The 25,889-nt window shown below is 62.1% G+C and overlaps 1 protein-coding gene across 1 annotated transcript in view; it reads right to left on the bottom strand.

Annotated features, from left to right (window-relative positions):
* CTNNBL1 (catenin beta like 1) overlaps positions 1-25,601 on the bottom strand; it is an 89,195-nt gene extending 63,594 nt beyond the window's left edge. The window contains exons 1-9 of the mRNA XM_048497957.1: positions 25,447-25,601; positions 24,955-25,084; positions 23,558-23,631; positions 22,715-22,797; positions 21,013-21,143; positions 20,189-20,282; positions 16,858-16,949; positions 12,065-12,137; positions 11,683-11,791 (exon numbers count right to left, since the gene is read on the bottom strand). Coding sequence (XP_048353914.1) covers positions 11,683-11,791; positions 12,065-12,137; positions 16,858-16,949; positions 20,189-20,282; positions 21,013-21,143; positions 22,715-22,797; positions 23,558-23,631; positions 24,955-25,084; positions 25,447-25,601 — 941 coding nt within the window. The remainder of the gene's footprint in view (positions 1-11,682; positions 11,792-12,064; positions 12,138-16,857; positions 16,950-20,188; positions 20,283-21,012; positions 21,144-22,714; positions 22,798-23,557; positions 23,632-24,954; positions 25,085-25,446) is intronic.
* Positions 25,602-25,889: the final 288 nt, after the last annotated feature.

The raw sequence follows: 25,889 nt of genomic DNA, 5'->3' as shown, positions 1-25,889 counted from the left end.
GGGGGGGGGGGTGGGGGGGGGGGGGGGTGGGGGGGGGGGGGGGTGGGGGGGGGGGGGGGTGGGGGGGGGGGGGGGTGGGGGGGGGGGGGGGTGGGGGGGGGGGGGGGTGGGGGGGGGGGGGGGTGGGGGGGGGGGGGGGTGGGGGGGGGGGGGGGTGGGGGGGGGGGGGGGTGGGGGGGGGGGGGGGTGGGGGGGGGGGGGGGTGGGGGGGGGGGGGGGTGGGGGGGGGGGGGGGTGGGGGGGGGGGGGGGTGGGGGGGGGGGGGGGTGGGGGGGGGGGGGGGTGGGGGGGGGGGGGGGTGGGGGGGGGGGGGGGTGGGGGGGGGGGGGGGTGGGGGGGGGGGGGGGTGGGGGGGGGGGGGGGTGGGGGGGGGGGGGGGTGGGGGGGGGGGGGGGTGGGGGGGGGGGGGGGTGGGGGGGGGGGGGGGTGGGGGGGGGGGGGGGTGGGGGGGGGGGGGGGTGGGGGGGGGGGGGGGTGGGGGGGGGGGGGGGTGGGGGGGGGGGGGGGTGGGGGGGGGGGGGGGTGGGGGGGGGGGGGGGTGGGGGGGGGGGGGGGTGGGGGGGGGGGGGGGTGGGGGGGGGGGGGGGTGGGGGGGGGGGGGGGTGGGGGGGGGGGGGGGTGGGGGGGGGGGGGGGTGGGGGGGGGGGGGGGTGGGGGGGGGGGGGGGTGGGGGGGGGGGGGGGTGGGGGGGGGGGGGGGTGGGGGGGGGGGGGGGTGGGGGGGGGGGGGGGTGGGGGGGGGGGGGGGTGGGGGGGGGGGGGGGTGGGGGGGGGGGGGGGTGGGGGGGGGGGGGGGTGGGGGGGGGGGGGGGTGGGGGGGGGGGGGGGTGGGGGGGGGGGGGGGTGGGGGGGGGGGGGGGTGGGGGGGGGGGGGGGTGGGGGGGGGGGGGGGTGGGGGGGGGGGGGGGTGGGGGGGGGGGGGGGTGGGGGGGGGGGGGGGTGGGGGGGGGGGGGGGTGGGGGGGGGGGGGGGTGGGGGGGGGGGGGGGTGGGGGGGGGGGGGGGTGGGGGGGGGGGGGGGTGGGGGGGGGGGGGGGTGGGGGGGGGGGGGGGTGGGGGGGGGGGGGGGTGGGGGGGGGGGGGGGTGGGGGGGGGGGGGGGTGGGGGGGGGGGGGGGTGGGGGGGGGGGGGGGTGGGGGGGGGGGGGGGTGGGGGGGGGGGGGGGTGGGGGGGGGGGGGGGTGGGGGGGGGGGGGGGTGGGGGGGGGGGGGGGTGGGGGGGGGGGGGGGTGGGGGGGGGGGGGGGTGGGGGGGGGGGGGGGTGGGGGGGGGGGGGGGTGGGGGGGGGGGGGGGTGGGGGGGGGGGGGGGTGGGGGGGGGGGGGGGTGGGGGGGGGGGGGGGTGGGGGGGGGGGGGGGTGGGGGGGGGGGGGGGTGGGGGGGGGGGGGGGTGGGGGGGGGGGGGGGTGGGGGGGGGGGGGGGTGGGGGGGGGGGGGGGTGGGGGGGGGGGGGGGTGGGGGGGGGGGGGGGTGGGGGGGGGGGGGGGTGGGGGGGGGGGGGGGTGGGGGGGGGGGGGGGTGGGGGGGGGGGGGGGTGGGGGGGGGGGGGGGTGGGGGGGGGGGGGGGTGGGGGGGGGGGGGGGTGGGGGGGGGGGGGGGTGGGGGGGGGGGGGGGTGGGGGGGGGGGGGGGTGGGGGGGGGGGGGGGTGGGGGGGGGGGGGGGTGGGGGGGGGGGGGGGTGGGGGGGGGGGGGGGTGGGGGGGGGGGGGGGTGGGGGGGGGGGGGGGTGGGGGGGGGGGGGGGTGGGGGGGGGGGGGGGTGGGGGGGGGGGGGGGTGGGGGGGGGGGGGGGTGGGGGGGGGGGGGGGTGGGGGGGGGGGGGGGTGGGGGGGGGGGGGGGTGGGGGGGGGGGGGGGTGGGGGGGGGGGGGGGTGGGGGGGGGGGGGGGTGGGGGGGGGGGGGGGTGGGGGGGGGGGGGGGTGGGGGGGGGGGGGGGTGGGGGGGGGGGGGGGTGGGGGGGGGGGGGGGTGGGGGGGGGGGGGGGTGGGGGGGGGGGGGGGTGGGGGGGGGGGGGGGTGGGGGGGGGGGGGGGTGGGGGGGGGGGGGGGTGGGGGGGGGGGGGGGTGGGGGGGGGGGGGGGTGGGGGGGGGGGGGGGTGGGGGGGGGGGGGGGTGGGGGGGGGGGGGGGTGGGGGGGGGGGGGGGTGGGGGGGGGGGGGGGTGGGGGGGGGGGGGGGTGGGGGGGGGGGGGGGTGGGGGGGGGGGGGGGTGGGGGGGGGGGGGGGTGGGGGGGGGGGGGGGTGGGGGGGGGGGGGGGTGGGGGGGGGGGGGGGTGGGGGGGGGGGGGGGTGGGGGGGGGGGGGGGTGGGGGGGGGGGGGGGTGGGGGGGGGGGGGGGTGGGGGGGGGGGGGGGTGGGGGGGGGGGGGGGTGGGGGGGGGGGGGGGTGGGGGGGGGGGGGGGTGGGGGGGGGGGGGGGTGGGGGGGGGGGGGGGTGGGGGGGGGGGGGGGTGGGGGGGGGGGGGGGTGGGGGGGGGGGGGGGTGGGGGGGGGGGGGGGTGGGGGGGGGGGGGGGTGGGGGGGGGGGGGGGTGGGGGGGGGGGGGGGTGGGGGGGGGGGGGGGTGGGGGGGGGGGGGGGTGGGGGGGGGGGGGGGTGGGGGGGGGGGGGGGTGGGGGGGGGGGGGGGTGGGGGGGGGGGGGGGTGGGGGGGGGGGGGGGTGGGGGGGGGGGGGGGTGGGGGGGGGGGGGGGTGGGGGGGGGGGGGGGTGGGGGGGGGGGGGGGTGGGGGGGGGGGGGGGTGGGGGGGGGGGGGGGTGGGGGGGGGGGGGGGTGGGGGGGGGGGGGGGTGGGGGGGGGGGGGGGTGGGGGGGGGGGGGGGTGGGGGGGGGGGGGGGTGGGGGGGGGGGGGGGTGGGGGGGGGGGGGGGTGGGGGGGGGGGGGGGTGGGGGGGGGGGGGGGTGGGGGGGGGGGGGGGTGGGGGGGGGGGGGGGTGGGGGGGGGGGGGGGTGGGGGGGGGGGGGGGTGGGGGGGGGGGGGGGTGGGGGGGGGGGGGGGTGGGGGGGGGGGGGGGTGGGGGGGGGGGGGGGTGGGGGGGGGGGGGGGTGGGGGGGGGGGGGGGTGGGGGGGGGGGGGGGTGGGGGGGGGGGGGGGTGGGGGGGGGGGGGGGTGGGGGGGGGGGGGGGTGGGGGGGGGGGGGGGTGGGGGGGGGGGGGGGTGGGGGGGGGGGGGGGTGGGGGGGGGGGGGGGTGGGGGGGGGGGGGGGTGGGGGGGGGGGGGGGTGGGGGGGGGGGGGGGTGGGGGGGGGGGGGGGTGGGGGGGGGGGGGGGTGGGGGGGGGGGGGGGTGGGGGGGGGGGGGGGTGGGGGGGGGGGGGGGTGGGGGGGGGGGGGGGTGGGGGGGGGGGGGGGTGGGGGGGGGGGGGGGTGGGGGGGGGGGGGGGTGGGGGGGGGGGGGGGTGGGGGGGGGGGGGGGTGGGGGGGGGGGGGGGTGGGGGGGGGGGGGGGTGGGGGGGGGGGGGGGTGGGGGGGGGGGGGGGTGGGGGGGGGGGGGGGTGGGGGGGGGGGGGGGTGGGGGGGGGGGGGGGTGGGGGGGGGGGGGGGTGGGGGGGGGGGGGGGTGGGGGGGGGGGGGGGTGGGGGGGGGGGGGGGTGGGGGGGGGGGGGGGTGGGGGGGGGGGGGGGTGGGGGGGGGGGGGGGTGGGGGGGGGGGGGGGTGGGGGGGGGGGGGGGTGGGGGGGGGGGGGGGTGGGGGGGGGGGGGGGTGGGGGGGGGGGGGGGTGGGGGGGGGGGGGGGTGGGGGGGGGGGGGGGTGGGGGGGGGGGGGGGTGGGGGGGGGGGGGGGTGGGGGGGGGGGGGGGTGGGGGGGGGGGGGGGTGGGGGGGGGGGGGGGTGGGGGGGGGGGGGGGTGGGGGGGGGGGGGGGTGGGGGGGGGGGGGGGTGGGGGGGGGGGGGGGTGGGGGGGGGGGGGGGTGGGGGGGGGGGGGGGTGGGGGGGGGGGGGGGTGGGGGGGGGGGGGGGTGGGGGGGGGGGGGGGTGGGGGGGGGGGGGGGTGGGGGGGGGGGGGGGTGGGGGGGGGGGGGGGTGGGGGGGGGGGGGGGTGGGGGGGGGGGGGGGTGGGGGGGGGGGGGGGTGGGGGGGGGGGGGGGTGGGGGGGGGGGGGGGTGGGGGGGGGGGGGGGTGGGGGGGGGGGGGGGTGGGGGGGGGGGGGGGTGGGGGGGGGGGGGGGTGGGGGGGGGGGGGGGTGGGGGGGGGGGGGGGTGGGGGGGGGGGGGGGTGGGGGGGGGGGGGGGTGGGGGGGGGGGGGGGTGGGGGGGGGGGGGGGTGGGGGGGGGGGGGGGTGGGGGGGGGGGGGGGTGGGGGGGGGGGGGGGTGGGGGGGGGGGGGGGTGGGGGGGGGGGGGGGTGGGGGGGGGGGGGGGTGGGGGGGGGGGGGGGTGGGGGGGGGGGGGGGTGGGGGGGGGGGGGGGTGGGGGGGGGGGGGGGTGGGGGGGGGGGGGGGTGGGGGGGGGGGGGGGTGGGGGGGGGGGGGGGTGGGGGGGGGGGGGGGTGGGGGGGGGGGGGGGTGGGGGGGGGGGGGGGTGGGGGGGGGGGGGGGTGGGGGGGGGGGGGGGTGGGGGGGGGGGGGGGTGGGGGGGGGGGGGGGTGGGGGGGGGGGGGGGTGGGGGGGGGGGGGGGTGGGGGGGGGGGGGGGTGGGGGGGGGGGGGGGTGGGGGGGGGGGGGGGTGGGGGGGGGGGGGGGTGGGGGGGGGGGGGGGTGGGGGGGGGGGGGGGTGGGGGGGGGGGGGGGTGGGGGGGGGGGGGGGTGGGGGGGGGGGGGGGTGGGGGGGGGGGGGGGTGGGGGGGGGGGGGGGTGGGGGGGGGGGGGGGTGGGGGGGGGGGGGGGTGGGGGGGGGGGGGGGTGGGGGGGGGGGGGGGTGGGGGGGGGGGGGGGTGGGGGGGGGGGGGGGTGGGGGGGGGGGGGGGTGGGGGGGGGGGGGGGTGGGGGGGGGGGGGGGTGGGGGGGGGGGGGGGTGGGGGGGGGGGGGGGTGGGGGGGGGGGGGGGTGGGGGGGGGGGGGGGTGGGGGGGGGGGGGGGTGGGGGGGGGGGGGGGTGGGGGGGGGGGGGGGTGGGGGGGGGGGGGGGTGGGGGGGGGGGGGGGTGGGGGGGGGGGGGGGTGGGGGGGGGGGGGGGTGGGGGGGGGGGGGGGTGGGGGGGGGGGGGGGTGGGGGGGGGGGGGGGTGGGGGGGGGGGGGGGTGGGGGGGGGGGGGGGTGGGGGGGGGGGGGGGTGGGGGGGGGGGGGGGTGGGGGGGGGGGGGGGTGGGGGGGGGGGGGGGTGGGGGGGGGGGGGGGTGGGGGGGGGGGGGGGTGGGGGGGGGGGGGGGTGGGGGGGGGGGGGGGTGGGGGGGGGGGGGGGTGGGGGGGGGGGGGGGTGGGGGGGGGGGGGGGTGGGGGGGGGGGGGGGTGGGGGGGGGGGGGGGTGGGGGGGGGGGGGGGTGGGGGGGGGGGGGGGTGGGGGGGGGGGGGGGTGGGGGGGGGGGGGGGTGGGGGGGGGGGGGGGTGGGGGGGGGGGGGGGTGGGGGGGGGGGGGGGTGGGGGGGGGGGGGGGTGGGGGGGGGGGGGGGTGGGGGGGGGGGGGGGTGGGGGGGGGGGGGGGTGGGGGGGGGGGGGGGTGGGGGGGGGGGGGGGTGGGGGGGGGGGGGGGTGGGGGGGGGGGGGGGTGGGGGGGGGGGGGGGTGGGGGGGGGGGGGGGTGGGGGGGGGGGGGGGTGGGGGGGGGGGGGGGTGGGGGGGGGGGGGGGTGGGGGGGGGGGGGGGTGGGGGGGGGGGGGGGTGGGGGGGGGGGGGGGTGGGGGGGGGGGGGGGTGGGGGGGGGGGGGGGTGGGGGGGGGGGGGGGTGGGGGGGGGGGGGGGTGGGGGGGGGGGGGGGTGGGGGGGGGGGGGGGTGGGGGGGGGGGGGGGTGGGGGGGGGGGGGGGTGGGGGGGGGGGGGGGTGGGGGGGGGGGGGGGTGGGGGGGGGGGGGGGTGGGGGGGGGGGGGGGTGGGGGGGGGGGGGGGTGGGGGGGGGGGGGGGTGGGGGGGGGGGGGGGTGGGGGGGGGGGGGGGTGGGGGGGGGGGGGGGTGGGGGGGGGGGGGGGTGGGGGGGGGGGGGGGTGGGGGGGGGGGGGGGTGGGGGGGGGGGGGGGTGGGGGGGGGGGGGGGTGGGGGGGGGGGGGGGTGGGGGGGGGGGGGGGTGGGGGGGGGGGGGGGTGGGGGGGGGGGGGGGTGGGGGGGGGGGGGGGTGGGGGGGGGGGGGGGTGGGGGGGGGGGGGGGTGGGGGGGGGGGGGGGTGGGGGGGGGGGGGGGTGGGGGGGGGGGGGGGTGGGGGGGGGGGGGGGTGGGGGGGGGGGGGGGTGGGGGGGGGGGGGGGTGGGGGGGGGGGGGGGTGGGGGGGGGGGGGGGTGGGGGGGGGGGGGGGTGGGGGGGGGGGGGGGTGGGGGGGGGGGGGGGTGGGGGGGGGGGGGGGTGGGGGGGGGGGGGGGTGGGGGGGGGGGGGGGTGGGGGGGGGGGGGGGTGGGGGGGGGGGGGGGTGGGGGGGGGGGGGGGTGGGGGGGGGGGGGGGTGGGGGGGGGGGGGGGTGGGGGGGGGGGGGGGTGGGGGGGGGGGGGGGTGGGGGGGGGGGGGGGTGGGGGGGGGGGGGGGTGGGGGGGGGGGGGGGTGGGGGGGGGGGGGGGTGGGGGGGGGGGGGGGTGGGGGGGGGGGGGGGTGGGGGGGGGGGGGGGTGGGGGGGGGGGGGGGTGGGGGGGGGGGGGGGTGGGGGGGGGGGGGGGTGGGGGGGGGGGGGGGTGGGGGGGGGGGGGGGTGGGGGGCCCGCACTTCCTGCTGCTGGCTCTCTCCACCAGATGAAATCTCCGCATCTCGTCTCTTCATTGGGGCCTCGTGGGCAAGACTACAGCCCACCTCCAAAATTTAAGTTACTTAAGTCCGGCTAAGGTTCGCTCACTTGTTAGGATTTATTATTTGGACCTGTGTCTGAGGGAAGTGATTGTACCACTCTACTCTGCATTGGTCAGAGCTCATCTAGAGTATTGTGTTCAGTTAAGAACATAAGAACAAGCCAGCTGGATCAGACCAGAGTCCATCTAGTCCAGCTCTCTGCTACTCGCAGTGGCCCACCAGGTGCCTTTGGGAGTTCACATGTAGGATGTGAAAGCAATGGCCTTCTGCGGCTGTTGCTCCCAAGCACCTGAACTGTTAAGGCATTTGCAATCTCAGATCAAAGAGGATCAAGATTGGTAGCCATAAATTGACTTCTCCTCCATAAATCTGTCCAAGCCCCTTTTAAAGCTATCCAGGTTAGTGGCCATCACCACCTCCTGTGGCAGCATATTCCAAACACCAATCACACGTTGCGTGAAGAAGTGTTTCCTTTTATTAGTCCGAATTCTTCCCCCCAGCATTTTCAATGAATGCCCCCTGATTCCTAGAGCCATGTGAGAAAGAGAGAAAAATGTCGTTTTGTCAACATTTTGTACCCCATGCATACTTGTATAGACCTCAACCATATCCCCCCGCAAACGACTCCTCTCCAAACTAAAGAGTCCCGCAAACGCCGCAGCCTTTCCTCATAAGCATGTATAAAAGTGCTCCAGTCCCCTCAATCATCCTCGTTGCCCCTTTCTGCACTTTTTCTTATCTCTTCAATATCCTTTTTGAGATGTGGGTGACCAGAACTGGAACACAGTACTCCAAGTGTATACACGCACTAATGCTTCTTTATATAAGGGCATGACAATCTTTGCAGTTTTATTATCAATTCCTTTTCTAATGATCCCCAGCATAGAGTTTGCCTTTTTCACAGCTGCCATGCATTGAGTTGACATTCCCATGGAACTATCAACAATTAAGACGCCAAAACCCCTTTCCTGGTCTGTGACTGATAGCACTGACCCCTGTAGCGTGTATGTGAAGTTTGGATTTTTTGCCCCTATGTGCATCACTTCCTTTGCATTTTGCTACATTGAACTGTGCATTTTGCCATTTCTTAGCCTACACTCACCTAATTTCCTCCTCTATCAAGGTCCGCTTGGAGCTCCTCGGCAATCTTTTGTGGTTCTCACCACCCTCTACATAATTTGGTATCATCTGCAAACTTGGCCACCATGCTACCCACTCCTACTCTGCAGGTCATTGGTGAATAGTTTAAAGAGCACTGGTCCCAAAACGGATCCTTGGGGGACAATTCACTCCCTACATCTCTCTCCATTGTGAGAATTCTCCCATTTACACCAAATTCTTGCTTCCCGTTTCTCAACCAGCTTTTAATCCTTAGGAGTGACTTCCCCTCTTATTCCTTCATTGCTGAGTTTTCTCAATATGCTCTGGTGAGGAACTTTGTAATGTGCCTTTTGGAAATCCAAGTAGATAATGTCTACTGGTTCCCCCCTTATCCACATGCCTATTTACATCCTCAAAGAACTCTAGTAAGTTTGTAAGACAGGATTTGCCTCTGCAAAAGCCATGCTGACTCTTCCTCAGCAGGTTTTGCGTTTGTACATGTTTGACAATTTCAGCTTAAATGACAGATGCTACTAATTGCCCATGAACAGATGTCGAACTCACTGGCCTGTAATTTCCCGGGTCGTCCCTAGATCCTTTCTTAAAGATTGGTGTGACATTGGCCATCTTCCAGTCTTCAGGGATGGAGCCTGGATTTCAAGGATAAGCGTATTATTAAAGTGAGAAGATCAGCTACCTCTACGCTTGGAGCTCTTTAAGAACTCTTGGGTGAATGCAATCTGGGCCAGGGGATTTTGGTAGCATTTAGTTTATCAATGGCTGCCAGAACTTCTTCCTTGCCTTCACCACCATCTTCGCAGTTCCTCTGATTTGCCTCCCAAGAAGTTTGGTTCTGCCCGTGCAGTAGTTTTCCTCACCTCCGCTTGGGCGAAGACAGATGCAAAGAATTCATTCAGCTTTTTCTGCACTTCCCCTGTCATCTTTTAGCACACCCCACCTTTTGTCATCTAACGGGCCTACCACTTCCCTTTGCTGGCTTCCTGCTTTTTGATGTACTTAAGAAGAACTGTTTGTTGTTGCCTTTGATAAAACAAGAGCCATGCGTTCCTCATAATCCTTTTTTTGCCTCCCCTACAGCTAACTTGCTTCTCTTTTGCCACCATTTGTGTTCTCTCTGGTATTCCTTTTTTTTATCAGTTAAGTTGGACTTCCATTTTCTAAAAAGACATCTTTTTTCCCCTAACACTTTCCTCAACGCCCCTTTGCCAACCATGGTGGCTTTCTTTTGGACTGGGCGCTGCCTTTCCTAACCTGTGGAACACATTCCTTGTGCTGAGCTTTTAAGACTGTGTTTTTGGGGCCACCTCCCAAGCATCTTGGACATTTTTTGACTCTCTTGATTTTCCCTTTCAGCTTCCTGCTAAGCACTATCCCCCCTCATCTTTGAGAAATTTCCCTTTCTGAAGGCGCACAACTACATTAGTAGCTGTCACTTGTTCAAGCATGTTGAGGATACTTGAATTCCGGATGGCAACATTGTGGCCTGCTGTTCCCGTCGGCTCAACAACACTGACTTCCCGCACCAGGTCCTCGGTCCCACAAGTAGAATTAGATCTAGGATCACATCTCCCCTGGTTGGTTCTACAACCATCTGCCTCTAAGTTAATAGTCATTTAGCATATCCAGGAATGTTCTCTCTCCTTATCATTACTCCCGGAACATGCATTTTTCCAGCTTATATGGGGACAGTTAAAATCGCCCACTACCAATTTCGACATTTTTGCTTTTGCTGGCCTCTCTAATTTTTTTTTCCATCTCAGAATCCTTCTTGTGCGCTTTGGTCAGGGGGACGATAATATATTCCTAATGTTAAACCATATGCTTCACCCCTGGTATTGATATCCACAGTGCTTCTTGTAGAGGGAATCAGCTCCCCCTGCATTGTCTATTTTATGTGACACTATGCTCTTCTTTGATGTAGAGGGCCACCCTAATTCCCCAATACGCCCTGTCCTATCCTTTTTTCCTATAGAGCTCGTAACCTGGGATAACAGCATCCCACTGGTTCTCCTCATTCCACCATGTCTCTGTGATGCCCACTATATCACTGTCCTCCTTCAAAACTCTGTACTCCAGCTCCCCCATTTTAGGTCGAATGCTTCTACTAGCAGCATAGAGACATCTCTGTATACTCTGTCTCTGTTCCTAACCTGGGATTTCTATGTGTTTTGCCCTCTAGCCTTTTGCAGACAATTTCATCACTTATCACATTGCTATGTTCCTCACTTGTATGTGGTTGATTTAAAAAAACCTCCTTCTCTGTCTGCATCCCTCATGGACTCTCCCAGTATTCCGAACCGAAGTCACCTCAGCTCCTGTCGGCTTTCCCCCAGGAATCAGCTTAAAAGCTGTTCCCTGGCCACCTTTTTTTAATGTTGAGCGCCAGCAGCCTGGTTCCTCTTTGGTTAAGATGAAGCCCGTCCCTTTTGTACAGGCCTGCCTTATCCCAAAAGGTTCCCCAGTTCCCTGACAACAAATCTGAAACCCTCTGCCTTGCACCACCTTCTCATCCACTCATTGAGACCCTTGCATTCCCGCTGGCTTCCAGTTTTGCCCTGCGCTGCGGAACAGGTAGTGATTTCAGAGAATGCCACCTTGGGGGTCCTGGATTTTAACCTTTTTCCTAGCAGCCTAAATTTCGCCTCCAGAACCCTCCCCGCTAAGCATTTCCTCAATGTCATTGGTACCACCGTGGACCTCACAACTGCTGACTCCACCCCAGCACCGTTCTTTAACAGCCTATCTAGACGAAGGCGTGATTATCCGCAACCTTCTCGCAGACCAGGCAGGCAAGTCACCATGCGGTCATCACTTCTGTCACAAACTCCAACTCTCTATATTCCTGATGATCGACCACTCCACTACAAGGAGCCCCCCCCCACTCTCCCCTCGGTGGGTATCCTCAGTGCCAGAGGATAGTTGATCACCAGTTAAGTAAGGGAGCCCATCTAAGGGAGCATCTTCCCCCACTGTATTCGCACCCTCTGTCACCCAGACTCTCATTCTCCATGACATCTGGAAGAGATGTCACCTTGGGAGTGGGGACCCGGCTGGGCAGGGTCCCTGAAAAGTCTTCGCTGTTTGTCGCCCCTTCTGCCTCTCTCAGCTTCTCCAGGATTCTGCCACCTTTGGCTTCAAGAGAACGTGGACACGCTCCTTTGAGTGCTGGAGCTCATTGCAGCGAGGGCACACCCACGACTTCTGGCCTAGTGGCAGATAGTCATCCATGTGACACTTAGTGCAAAACACTGGTAAGCCCCCATCCCCCTGCTGGCTTCCTGCCTTCATATGTGCTTTTGTTTAGATATTTAGATATTAAACTTTTAGTCAGTGCCCCTTGGAGCTATCTGTACCTACTATCCCTCAAGAAATGTCCTTATTAATTAATTAATTTATTTAAATTAGTTCTGGGCACCGCAATTTACGAAGGATATTGGCAAGCTGGAATGGGTCCAGAGGAGGGCAACCCAAATGGCCAAAGGTTTGGAATCAGTGCCCTACGAAGAGAGCCAGCTGGACCCCCCCCCCCCCCCCGGACATTTACCAGGATGGGACAGTGAAGAAGCCTGGAGAGGCATGGAAGGCCAGCGGATAGGACCATCCCACCCCCCGTGGTCCAAGGAGGCCTGTTCCCACTGGTGCTCTCTGAGCTCCCCTATCTGGCCCGGTCCGCCTCATGCCTCAGTGCAGCTCCCCCCCCACCCCGTCCCCCCCTCGCACTCGGCTCCAGCGCTGCCGCGGCGGGCGGGAGGGCGGCGAATTACTCACCGACAATTGCTGAAGCAGCACATCGATCCCCTCTAGTTCCCCCAGCAATTCCCTGTTGTCTACAGGAAGGGAGGGAAAAAATGAAGCCACCTGTCAGATTTTACAGCCATCCAACACGGGTATCTCAGCAAGCAAAATCAATACCGTTTGACAGAGTACAGAAGCCGCAGCCCGTGGGGGGGGGGAACAAGGGGGGGGAAGCTCACAGGCAGGAAACCAGGGGAAGCCAGAGGCAGGAGGCAGGTGGGGAGGAAAGAAGAGAACGGCACTGAGCACCGGAGCAGACGGCGAGCAGGCAGGGAACGGGAACGGGAGAGGACGCTGCCGCTCACCGTCCTTGTTCTGGAGCAGAATAGCCAGGACTTCACTGCAGTAGAGCTTGTTGGCATCGAAAGGCATCTTGGCCTGTGGGGGGGGGGACACAAAAAGGAGAGACCATTGGAAGGGGCTCAGTAATGCTGGCGGGGGGGGGGGAGTAGCAAAAAGCAAGCCTTTATTGGCATAGACAGCAGTACAACAATAATAAAAACAGATTAAAAAGCATATACAATACAGGATATACATGTTAGGACGAAGGAAATCTACTGGCATTTAGTAATTTCCAGGAGAAAGTCTGCCACTATCACACAGAGAGAAGGATCAGGGTTGTCCAACAAGTAGTATAATCTAAATAAATCGGGGAGATGGGGTAAATGTAAAGGAGTGAGATTCACATACTTGGATCTGATTTCCTTGAATCTGAGACAGTGAAGTAATTGGTGGGCCAGAGATTCAACTGAGCCATCGTTACACGGGCACAATCTTTTAGCCTTTTCTTGCTTATTAAATCTGCCATGTAACAAGGCAGAAGGCATAACATTAAACCCGGCGAGCATTATGGCTCTCCTTTGAACAGGGTTTATTAAGCAATACAGGTAGTGTGCCAAGTGGCCCCGTTCAAATGGGAGAGAAAAATACAGGGGGGAGCACGTTTTCTTGGCTGCGGTGATTAGGGGGGCGGGGAGTAGATGATTCTTTCGACGACGCTGCAAACAGACAATCATGCCCTTTTTTAGAGGCACTTTCCAGGAGACAGTCTACCGCAGAGGTGCTCAACTCTGGCGCTTCAGATGTTCCTGGACTACAATTCCCATCAGCCCCAATTGGCCATGTCAGCAGGGGCTGATGGGAAGTGTAGTCCAGGAACATCTGAAGCACCGGAGTTGGACGCTCCTGGTCTACAGCAGCCTCTGTGGAGGGTCCGGATAGGTCTGGGGCACCGTCAGATCCTCTTGGGAGCAGCAGTGGCGTAGGGAGGTCTCAGGAGCCTCTGCATTCTAATCTGAGGAACTGTGGTTTGATTCTCCTCGCCTCTGCCACTTCGAGCTGTGGAGGCTTCTCTGGGGAATTCAGATTAGTCTGTGCGCTCCCACACACGCCAGCTGGGTGACCTTGGGCTAGTCGCAGCTTCTCGGAGCTCTCTCAGCCCCACCTACCTCACAGGATGTGAGGGGGGAAGGGCAAGGAGATTGTCAGCCCCTTTGAGACTCCTGCAGGAGAGAAAGGGGGGATATAGATCCAAAACTCTTTTCTTCTCTTCTTGGGTGAGGTTTTGCTGCAGGGAGGCGCACGTCTGACATCACTGCCTACGTACAATGCTGGGGGATTCTGTTAAGCAGAATGAGGATTTCCTGGACAGAGCAGATGGCACAGGGTGGGGAAAACAGCGGGGATCTCTTTGAGGAGGACAGCAGCTCTCAAACACAGGACGGGGGGAGAAATGTGACACATAGAAGTAGAGGGACCAGGAGCATTCTGAGCTTGAAGCTACAGACTAGACCTGAATTTCTCTCCCTTGTCAGTGAGGATAAGGAACGGGCCCAGGAGCAACAAAGTCGGCCCTCAGAGAATGTACAAATGACAAAAGGTGCAGTCCGTGGAACGGCCCCTGCAAAGCCCCAGAGAAAATGTGTGCTTGGGGCGGGAAGGGAAGGGGGGGACTCCCTCTCGAGGGGAACAGGAGGAGTGATTGGCAGGCCTGACAGTAGGCCTCGAGAGGGGTGCTCTCTCCTTGGGTCACAGAGAGGCTGACGAGACTTGTCGAGCCCACGTGGGAACAAATGACCGGGCAAGACGTCGCTTTCGGGACATCGCCAGGGATTTTGAGGGTCTGGGAAGAAAGCCAAGGGAGGTGGATGCACGGGTTGTCGTTTCATCTCTACTCCCGGTTGAAGGACACGGCCCAGGGAAGGAAAGAGGAAGAGTGGAGGTGAAGAACGGGCATCGCAGGTGATGCCGCCAGGAACACGGTCTGCAGCTTCATGAAGATGGACTACTGGCAAGGGATGGATTGCACCTCACAGCAGTAAGGAACATTTTTGCTAGGAGGCTCACAAACCTGATCAGGAGGGCTTTAAGCTGAGTTAAGTGAGGGAGGGAGGAGGAGGAGTTTGGATTTATATTCCCCCCTTTCTCTCCTGCAGGAGACTCAAAGGGGCTGACAATTTCCTTGCCCTTCCCCCCTCACAACAAACACCCTGTGAGGTGGGTGGGACTGAGAGAGCTCCGAAGAGCTGTGACTAGCCCAAGGTCACCCAGCTGGCGTGTGTGGGAGTGCACAGGCTAATTTGAATTCCCCAGAGAAGCCTCCACAACTCAAGCGGCAGAGCTGGGAATCAAACCCGGTTCTTCCAGATCAGAGTGCATCTGCTCTTAGCCACTGCTCTTAGCCACTACGCCACTGCTGCAGGAGCTCATGCCAGAGATAATAGTTTGAAGGTTATGGAGTGAGTTGAGTGAGCCATTCAAGAACCCAACAGTGGGAGGGAGAAAACCTTAAATAAGCAGCCAGGGGAAATGAACCATGACCTCCCATGTCTCTACACTAACGCACAGAGCATGGAAAATAAACAAGACAGACTTGAACTCTTAACACAGCACGGCGAACCCGCCGTAATAAGCATCACTGAAACCTGGTGGGATGAGTCTTGTATTTGGAATGTAATAACTGAGGGGTATAACCTATTCCAGAGAAATGGACCAACGAGGAAAGGAGGAGTGACGGGAGTATATATATATATGAGGGAGGATTACACCTGTGAGCAGGTCCATGACTTAAATCCTAGAAGCCAGGTTGAGAGCATCTGGTAAAAATTAAAGGGGAGAGAAACAACAGTGGTCTATTACAGACCCCTGAGCCAGACTGAAGAGTTGGTTGATGACTTCCTGGAACATGACCAAGCTTTCACAAAGGAGAGAGGTAGTAGTAATGGGAGATTTCAATTATCCCGGTACTTGTTGAGAGTCAAACTCTGCCAAGACTATCAGGTCCAACAAATTCTTCACTTGCCTGGTGGACAATTTCATGGTCCAGAAGGTGGAAGTGGCAACAAAGGGGACCGCCTATTTTAGATCTGCTCCTAACCATCATTGATGCCTCCATAAGCATAAGCATTTTATTGTCATTGTGCACGCACAACGAAATTTACAGCAGCATTCCTCGATGCGCACAATTCCAGACTCATCCTCCCTTTCCCCTTCCTCCACCCATCCCTACACAGCCCCAAACACATCAACACGAAGCCACGGAGTTCAGCATAGCCACAGCTCTAGAGTAGAAGCTGTCTCTAAGCCTCTTTGTCCTAGTTTTGATAGACCTGTATCGTCTGCCGGATGGTCACAGTTCAAAAAGAGAGTGTGCTGGATGAGACGGGTCTCTCAGAATATTTTGGGCTTTCTTTAGGCTTCGGGAATTATAGAGTTCAAAGATGCCAGCTCTAGATGCTGGTGAAATGCAGCCCGGAAAACACACGATGGTCAAAGAATAAATATGGATGCCCGTTAAATGATGCAAAAATTACAAAGTAGGATCCAAGTTTCAGTAAGCTATACACAGTAGTGCAGACCACAGTCCCCAATAAATTACCAGGCAACTTTGGGAATCATTCAGTACAGTGCAATTCTATTGCCTGCCCAGAAATGCCCATCCAAACCATTCAGTATTGCAGAGTTTGCAAAAGCCGGGGGTGGAGGGGGGTGGGAACCTTCCACACCTCCCCAGGCAAGCCATCCCACAAAGTGGGGGCCAGAACTGAGAAAGAACTTGCACAGACATTTGTTGATTTTGACCAGAAGGCTTCTAAGGCTTCTTAGAAGGCTTAGAAGGCTTCTAAGAAGGCTTAGAAGCCTTCTGTCTCCAGTGATGGGATCCAAAAAATTTAGAAACAGGTTCTCTCGCCAGCCCCCCCTCAGCAAAGGGGGCAGAGGCGTACCTAGGCAAACCCCACCACGACCCCCAAATTTTTTTTGCACCAGGTCATTTCTAAATCATCATCACATTATAGAAAATGCCCCAACTCACAAACCTGAACACAGCAATGGTGAAACACGCAGGTTCTTTGATAGAGACTGGTGAGATGAAAGGTACGAAAGGCTGAGAATCAATGAATTGCAGTACCTGAAAGGGATTAACCCAGTTCAGGGAGTGACATTATTAGTCGCAATTGCTACATGGAACCTTCACGTTCAAAGGCAGGATGCCTCTCAGGGAGGCGAGGGTGTGGAGATGGAAAAGCGGACCCAATTAGTAACCCCCTCTCGGCACACACAAATCATTGGTAACCCACTCTCGGGAACTGGTGAGAACCTGCTGGATCCCACCTCTGTCTGTCTCCCCTCCTGAGGCAGCAGTGGCGAAGTGATTAAGAGCAGGTGCACTCTAATCTGGAGAAACGGGTTTGATTCCCTGCTCTGCCGCTTGAGCTGTGGAGGCTTATCAGGGATCCAGATTAGCCTGTGCAATCCAACACACGCCAGTTGGGTGACCTTGGGTGGGTTGCAGTTCTTCGGAGCTCTCTCAGCCTCACCTACCTCAAAGATATTTGTTGGGGTGGGGGGGAGAGAAAGGAGATTGTCAGCCCCTTTGAGTCTCCTTACAGAAGAGAAAGGGGGGGTATAAATGCAAACTCCTCTTCTCCTCCTCCTGGTTTTTATCATATTTTTGCACTTTATTTTTCTAGCACAGGCTGTTTCACTGGGGACAAAGGAAGGTTGAAATGAAGAAATGGGCCAGCACACCTGTTCCCTTTCTCCCTCCGCGCCCGTTCCCTTCTACCTGGCCCCAAAAAAGCAGAACGCCAGCCCTCACCTTCAGCCTCTTGAGTAGCCACTGCATTAGCCCTTGCTGGGCAGCGTCCGAACACATCTCCGGCCGGAACTCCGCCATGTTCTCAATGATAGCTGCAGGGAGATGAAAAGAAACACAGAGTTGTCGGCGGATTCCGCGGTCAAAGGCAGCTGCCGTCGCCCGGGGCACCCTTCTGTCTTGCGGCCCCGGCTCACATCTCTTACGTTCACCGACACCCCTTCTGAGCACAAGAGGATTTTAAGCCGCAGGACACAGCCAGAGACATAGCAAAGCCCCGTGGACACAAAGGGTCTCAAGACCCTGTCGAGATGTTGGCGCTCTCCTGGCTCTTGTAATGAGATTATTGGGTGGGCTGGGGGAAAGTGGTGCCGTGAGAGTTGTTAGCTTTGTCGAAGGCTTTCACAGCCGGCATCGCTAGGGTATTGTGGGTTTTCTGGGTTGTATGGCCGTGTGTCAGTAGCACTTTCTCCTGACGTTTCACCTGCATCTGTGGCTGGCATCTCCAGAGGATCTCAGGTTCTCTGAAGATGCCAGCCACAGATGCAGGTGAAACGTCAGGAGAAAATGCTACTGGAACACGGCCATACAACCCGGAAAACCCACAACGCCCTAGCTGTTACCTTGTTAAGCTGGTATTCCTACGCTTGTGCAGTTTGTTTTAGGCACGCAGTAACTTTTCTCATCCCTCAAGGCAACCAGTACCCAGGCCTCAATTTTGGCGTTGGGGGCTTCACACAGGTTGGGAACGTTTCTAGCGACTTACCCCGCTGGGATGCTGGAAGGTGGTGGTGGAGGGGGTTTGAGGAAGGGATATTAACTGGAGATTACCGGAACAGGGGCACATAGCCAAATTATTAACTGAACCCCAACAGAGATGGATTATCACAAGGGCCAGATCCAACACCTTCCCATCGGCCATTACAAAGGGTCGCTACTGATCCATCCCTCTCCAGGATCGGGTTTCGTCCACACTGTAAAAATCAAGTGGAGACTCTTGCTCACATTATTCTTGACTGTCCGAGATATGCGGGCATCAGGAATTTCTCTCCCAGGCTGGCCCTAGACAAATCTGAAAGCGACTCTGACTGTTCTGTTGTGGAGCTTCTGTTAAACAACACAGATGTCGTGCTCTTGGGAAAAGTAGCAAAATTTCTTTTACAAGTGACAGAACTTTCTAAGTAATGTATACTGCTATATAGTCTTCCTGTCTGCGCTTTGAATGTACTCTTGATTTGTATTTCAAAAATGTCTGGCAACGCTCTAGAACCTATTTTTAAATGCCAAATAAAGGTTGTGGTTGTTGTTGTATAACTGGAGATTGTGTAGAGGAACTCAGTTCCAGCCAAACTTGCTCGTGTCCTGTTCGCAGTGTTCCTGTGGATGAACTGATATCTGAATCCAAGAGTCTGGTGACTGCAGGGCCGTCGGCCGGGGCTGACAAAGGGGCAAACCCTTCAGCGCCCCCAGCCTCCCCGCCCCGGCGCAGAAATGTGCTCCCATTTCCCGGCGCCAGCCTCAAATGTTTACGTTTCTGGGCCAAGAGGGCCGGGACGTTTTTCAAGCCTTTCCTTTCCTGACATGAGTGCCGGCCGTGGAGAGAGATGGATCTCTTTAAATGAGATCAACAAGACAGGCTCAGAGCGCCGACCGGCCATTATGTTGTTGAGGAGCCGCTGTAATGGGTTGCCTCGAGGAAACGGAGCTGGTGTGAGTTCACTCACGTCCTGATCTGAGCAACGAGCTTCCAAGGAAACGGCGGGATGAGCAGAAGCCGCGCAGAGACGGCAGAGAAGTCGTGAAAGGCCTCTGTTTCTGTCATTGACACACAAGAGCAGGCAGCTAAAAGCAGTCAGATATTTTTCTGATGTTAGTTTGCCTTGAGCACCAAAGCTGGAGACGCCCGCAGCAGTGGCGTAGTGGTTAAGAGCAGGTGTACTCTAATCTGGAGAACCGGGTTTGATTCCCCGCTCTGCCACTTGACATGTGGAGGCTCATCTGGCGAACTAGATTAGCTGGTGCACTCCAACACATGCCAGCTGGGTGGCCTTGGGCTAGTCCCAGTTCTTCGGAGCTCTCTCAGCCCCACCCACCTCACAGGAATTCTCTGAACATGCCAGCCACGGATGCAGGCGAAATGCCAGGAGAAAATGCTGCTGGAACACAGCCATACAGCCTGGAAAGCCCACAACACCCTAACAAATAAATAGTTTGGCCCTCAGACACAACCATGAGCTGTGGATACATCCCAGACTGCCTAAACTTGGAGGGCCTCATCGTTGGAAAGGGGTGGGGACGGAAACGGCCGAGAATTTCTCATCAAGAACCAGCCGCGATGAGTTTCCAAGGTCCGAACCTGGCCCGTGACATTCTGCTATTGTGCAGCATTCATTAAAAAGATAAAAGCTTTCAAAAATAATTATGCTCTCAGAACTACCCAGCCAAGAACATTCTACTTGGATGCTAGCAAGCACAGGGAATGCGTGTTTTATGGGGGGAAATCTTGCATTTCCAGGAGTGAGCACTGGGGGGGGGGGGGGGAAAGGGGAAGCTTTCAAGGTGTTGGTATTGACCTTTAAGGTCTTGAATGGCATGGGGCCCTCATACCTACGGGACCGCATCACCCCTTATGTCCCACATAGGCCGCTGCGTTCGGCAGCGGCAGAACTGCTGGTGACCCCTAGCCCCGCGATGACACGGCTGGCCGCGACCCGGGCCAGGACCTTTACGGCTCTGGCCCCTGCCTGGTGGAATGCTCTACCTTCAGCTGTCCGGGCCCTGCGGGACCTTGGTGAGTTCCGCAGGGCCTGTAAGACGGAGCTATTCCACCAGGCTTTTGGAGAGGCCAGCCATGGTCCTGCTGCCCCCCACCGAATCTGAGGCTGCCTGTCTCCATCTTTTTATTTTGGTTGGGCCTGATCCATTGATAACATCGCAGGCCCTACCTATCTCCTCCCTTCCTTGGCCTTGGTTTGGGCGCCTGTTTTAAACAATCTTCGTTTTAAAATACTTTGCTATTTTAATTTATTGCTGCATAGGTTTTAAGGGATTAAGTTTTTATGTTGTTGATCTGTTGATTTGTTGATTTGCTGTTCGTTGGAACAGCCATGTTGTGAGCCGCCTCGAGCCCTTCGGGGATGAGGCGGCCTATAAGTTCAATCAATCAATCAATCAATCAATCAATCAATCAATCAATCAATCAATCAATCAATCAATCAATCAATCAATCAATCAATCAATCAATCAATCAAGCATCTAATAAACCAAAACAAACCAAGCCACGTCACCGGACCTCCAACGAGAGGCCGGCAGGATTACCGCAGGGCCCTCTTACCCAAAGTGTTATGGACGCCGTCTGCTTCTTCCTTGACGTTCTCGTCCAGGCGCTCCAGATTTTGAACGAGCAAAGCCACCACCTGTCCTTCAACCTGCGCCACAGAAAAGGGGTATCAAAAAGGGTTAGTGGGGGCAGGGAGTGCTTTGGCGGGGGGGGGGGGGGCCCGAATCAAGCAGAGCGGAGCCTGCAGGGGAGGCGATGCAGTCACGAAATCAACACGTTACAGCAAGAAAAAAGGGCCCCAGAGAGCAGAGTTTTGATCAGGGGACGATCTCGCTCGGAAAGCTCTCCCCCCAGCAAACACCACCGCTACGTCTCTCCCCCTTAATTAATTGGACAACCTCTCAAGCCAGTTCAAATAACTGTGTTCATTGGTAGAATACACCTCTGTCACAAAGCTGCTATTCCCCAAATCAAGCCTTGAATGACAGATAATCTCCCCGAATTCCAGAAGAAGAAGAAGAAGAAGAAGAAGAGTTTGGATTTATATCCCCCCTTTCTCTCCTGCAAGAGACTCAAAGGGGCTGACAATCTCCTTGCCCTTCCCCCCTCACAACAAACACCCTGTGAGGTAGGTGGGGCTGAGAGAGCTCCGAGAAGCTGTGACTAGCCCAAGGTCACCCAGCTGGCGTGTGTGGGAGTGTACAGGCTAATCCGAATTCCCCAGATAAGCCTCCACAGCTCAGGCGGCAGAGCTGGGAATCAAACCCGGTTCCTCCAGATTAGATACACGAGCTCTTAACCTCCTACGCCACTGCTGCTCCTACGCACAGAGCAGCCCAACGGGGCATCGGCCGCCGTCAGTTCTGGAAGCCGCTTGCCGTGCTCCGACTGCCAGCTGCCATTTCAGCGGAATTTCCCCCTCGCTCTCTGTTCCGCCTCCCTGTCGGAGCTGTCTGGGAAACGGCAGGAGCCAAATCCGAGGGCCGAGCAATTACCCGTAATGAAAGCCCTGGGGAAGGAAGGGGGGGGGGCTTTTGAAAAAGGGTGGGAAACAAACCCCAACCAAACGATCACTCTGGTTTTTATTATGTGGCCCGACGGAGTTAGAGCGGCTGGTGGCAATTTTATCTGATTAAAACGGCTTCTCCTTCGCTGGAAGGTGCTCTGGGCGCAGACAGCCCTCGTTGCGAGCAAAGGACTTAGCAACCGAGCACGTCCGCTGCAGCGCCTGGACAGGTTTCGCTAATTGGGATTTTCCAGGGCGCAGCCTGATGGACTTCCAAGAATAGTCTCTTTTAAAAGCCCCACAGTCTGACAGAGCGTTCCCTTCCGCATCTGACACACAATATGCAGAAGCAGGGAGCTCCAGGGCCAAGACGCAGGTCCCAGACAGGGACGGGCAACCACCTTGTGGATCCCAGAGCAAACAGCAGTGGCTGGTAGACTTCCCTTGCCCATGGGGGGCCGGAGTCAAGATCACACCTGCAGCTGCTGTTAGCTGTGGCCTAATAGCCCATCCTGTTTCTATTGCTGCTTGCAACTAGTGCAGGGGTCTGCAACCTGCGGCTCTCCAGATGTTCATGGACTACAATTCCCATCAGCCCCTGCCAGCATGGCCATTTGGGGGCTGATGGGAATCGTAGTCCATGAACATCTGGAGAGCCGCAGGTTGCGGACCCCTGTGCTAGTGAAATATGCACGCCTCCTCCCCCGTGGCAGAGGCCGAAATGAGCCCACCGCCGCCCCGGAGCCTTTGAAACGACTTAACATTACCGTATTTTGCCTTTAACCAGTGGCGTACCTGCGCAAACTGAAGCAAATCCGGTTCTAAAACCTGAGTTTCTGATTCTCCCCTGCAATGGGCGGCCACCCCTTCCTCCCAATCCCGTGACTAAACAACGATTTTTTCCACCAGGTCTGAAGTTGGGTTCAGGGGGTCCAAAGTTATGCAACCTCAAAGGTGTAGCCCCATCTCCTATTAGCTCCCATTGGAAACAACGGGGGATGGGGACACTCCCTTTGGGAGTCCATAACTTTGGGCTCCCTAAACCAAACCTCACCAAACCTGGGTGACATCATCAGGAGAGTCTCCCGAAAAATCCCTGAAACTCTGGTGCTGCTAGCCTAAAAACTGCGCCCTCTGCAGGCCAAAAATGGAAAAACACTGAAAACACAAAAAATCCCACAAACGAACCTGCAGTTTTTGCACCCCCCATAAGGGGACGCCCTGGGCAACTGCCCACTTTGCCCAATGGGAGGAACGCCTCTGGCCTTAACCCTGCTCTTCTCTTATGCAACTAGCTGTGGGAACAGGTGTGGGGGGAGGGAACACCCGAAGGGGCAATGTTTGAAGATATACACCTGCTGCAGAAGCTTGAGCGCCAGTTCTGGCTTTCTGCAGCTCAGGTCCTGACACAGTTCAATGAAGCTCTTGAGCCTTTCATGAGTCGCAGCCGTTGACTGGAGTATCAGACCCTCCCACCCTGTGACCAGAGCTTGACAAACGGGCGGCGCCTAATACAGAACCTGTAGCCAAGTTGCTCCGCCAGCGGACAGGGGCCCTCTCTTCCAAAAACTCACACGCTGAGCCAGTGGATACCACAACGGCAGCTAAATTCCACCTGATGCCCTCGCCATCGACGTGCGCCTCTCCGCAGCGCAGTCTGTTTATCACCAAGCCAGGAAAAGTTCATGGTGGAAAAAAGTCACTTTCATCCCCAGGCGGCAAAAGTAGCCCCGTCCCTCAGCCCAAGAAGAGCGTAAAGCGGGTGGTGCGCTCTATAAGGTGGGCGTAAAGCAGCTACAGGTGGGACCAAGCTGGCCATGATCACACAGCATCGCACGTGATCCTTTATCAGAGCCTTGATCTATCAAAGTGCTGCCATAGTGCTGCCTTTATCAGATCCTTGATCTAATATAGTGCTGCCATAGTGCTGCCTTTATCAGAGCCTTGATCTATCATAGTGCTGCCATAGTGCTGCCTTTATCAGATCCTTGATCTAACATAGTGCTGCCATAGTGCTATCATAGTGCTGCCTTTATCACAGCCTTGATCTATCAATGCTGCCATAGTGCTGCCTTTATCAGATCCTTGATCTAACATAGTGCTGCCATAGTGCTGCCTTTATCAGAGCCTTGATCTAACATAGTGCTGCCATAGTGCTGCCTTTATCAGAGCCTTGATCTATCATAGTGCTGCAATAGTGCTGCCTTTATCAGAGCCTTGATCTATCATAGCACTGCCATAGTGCTGTCACAGTGCTGCCTTTATCAGAGCCTTGATCTATCATAGTGCTGCCATAGTGCTGATCTATCATAGTGCTGCCCTAGTGCTGCCTACTCAGCCTCAAAGTGGTCTCGGGCTGAGGTCTTTCACATCACCTGCCACCTGGTCCTTTTAACTGGAGACGACGGGGACTGAACTTGGGACCTTCTCGATGGACAGCAGAGGCTCCACCACTGAGCCACTGCCCCTCCCCCTCCCGGGTGGCCACTGACTGCAGACCCCAGGGGAGAAGCAGAAAGAAGGCGGCCCCCTCTTGCTCTGCAGTCACATCACTCGTATCGGAAGCCTCACTTGAAGCCAGGGAGCCGGATTACTAGCAAGAATTCATTCTTTGCTAAATGGAGTCGGACAGCGAGCCGAGCTAAATCTCACGGCGCTTTTTCAATCAGGGTTCGCTCGCCGCAGAACTGCCTCGAATCAGAGCTGAGATTTGCTCAGCCCGTTCTGGAGAAAAAGCCTGTTAGGGGCTCAAGCAGCTGCTGTAATTTCACTCTGGCCAGACGCTGATATGAAGACGCAGGAAATAGCACCGGTCTGGATCTCAGCTGTGACCGAGGCCGACAGGTCCCGCCCAGTTTCCTCCTTTTCCTCAAAAAAGCAAATCTCCGAGGAAAGGAAATTTGAGGTTGGAAAGAAATGGGGACAGTCCCGCGATGCCAGGACCCCTTCTTCTGGGCCAGACTTGGACCTAGCAGGGGACTCCTGGTCCAACAACGACCACAGACTGCTCCAGGGGAGGGGAGGGGGTTATAGGGATAAATGAGTACTGTGTTCAGTTCTGGGCACTGCAATTCAAGAAGGATATTGACAAGCTGGAACGTGTCCAGAGGAAGGCAACCAAAATGAAGAAGAAGAAGAAGAAGAAGAAGAAGAAGAAGAGGAGGAGGAGGAGGAGGAGGAGGAGTTTGGATTTATATCCCCCCCTTTCTCTCCTGCAGGAGACTCAAAGGGGCTTACAATCTCCTTGCCCTTCCCCCCTCACAACAAACACCCTGTTTGTTGTGGGGCTGAGAGAGCTCCGAGGAGCTGTGACTAGCCCAAGGTCACCCAGCTGGCATGTTGTGGGGCTGAGAGAGTTCCGAGGAGCTGTGACTAGCCCAAGGTCACCCAGCTGGCGTGTGTGGGAGTGCACAGGCTAACCTGAATTCCCCAGATAAGCCTCCACAGCTCAGGCGGCAGAGCTGGGAATCAAACCCGGTTCCTCCAGATTAGATACACGAGCTCTTAACCTCCTATGCCAATTGGCCATGCTGGCAGGGGCTGATGGGAATTGTAGTCCATAATATCTGGAGTGCCAAAGGTTTGCCACCACTGCTCTAGACTAAACATCCCCAGCTCCCTACGCCTCTCTTCGTAGGGCATGGACTCCAGAATCCACACGGAGTGTCATCCCCCACCCCCCCAACTGCGCCCCCAGCCTCAAACTCTTCATGGAATTCAGGGCAGGGGCATAATTGAATGTCAGCTAGCTAGCTGGGTTCACCCCACCCCCAAACTCCATGTGGAGCTCAAGAGCGGGACCAGTTGGGCTCACCCACAACTCCACACGGTTGGGTGCAGTTGTGGAGGGCGAGGCTTGGCCCTGCAAGGCACCCCCTAGAGAGCGGCGCCCCGGGCTCCAGCCCCCCGTGCCCCCCTCACTATGCCGCTGTCCACCAGGGGTCCTTCAGAATTTATAAATTCCGTGGGCTCGCCTTAAGAAAGCTGTATTCACAGGCCGTCTTAAGAACATCAGAACATAAGAACGAGCCTGCTGGATCAGACCAGAGTCCATCTAGTCCAGCACTCTGCTACTCGCAGTGGCCCACCAGGTGCCTTTGGGAGCTCACCTGCAGGAGGTGAAAGCAATGGCCTTCTGCTGCTGCTGCTCCCGAGCACCTGGTCTGCTAAGGCATTTGCAATCTGAGATCAAGGAGGATCAGGATTGGTAGCCAGAGATCGACTTCTCCTCCATAAATCAGCCCAAGCCCTTTTTAAAGCTATCTTGAGTACATCCCATTCTGTAGTTGCCAAACACACTCCAAACCCTCTGCAAACCACCTTCTCCGCATTGGGCCCCAGAGAACATCTGTCTGCCCAGCTGGAAAATCTGGGCCCTGCAGATTGGACTGGATGACCCATGGGGCCCCACTGGCGCTCCAACTGCAGCTGCCCTCCCTCTGATATCTGCACACCCGGCATCGCCAAGTGGGGATCCGTCTTAGCAAGCGCCGAACAGACCTCCCCTCCGGAGAGTAATTACGTCCCTAAAAATGAAAAGGAGCCATTCAGAACTCCAAGGCGACCCATTTTGTTCCAAGATGGACAATAATAATAATAAAGGAAGACTCTCCAGGTAGGGTATTGACAAGCGTCTGGAAGAAAGGAAGGCGCACAAAGGGAGCTTTTGTCCCCCTTTTATTGCTTCTCGGCAAAAGAGGTTCAGGAAATATCCTCTCCATCACCAGCCCCCGTTCCTCTCCTTGCCCC

Source organism: Sphaerodactylus townsendi, linkage group LG05 (assembly GCF_021028975.2).
Source record: "Sphaerodactylus townsendi isolate TG3544 linkage group LG05, MPM_Stown_v2.3, whole genome shotgun sequence".
Taxonomy (NCBI): Eukaryota; Metazoa; Chordata; class Lepidosauria; order Squamata; family Sphaerodactylidae; genus Sphaerodactylus; species Sphaerodactylus townsendi.
This window is presented reverse-complemented; position numbering and strand designations above follow the sequence as displayed.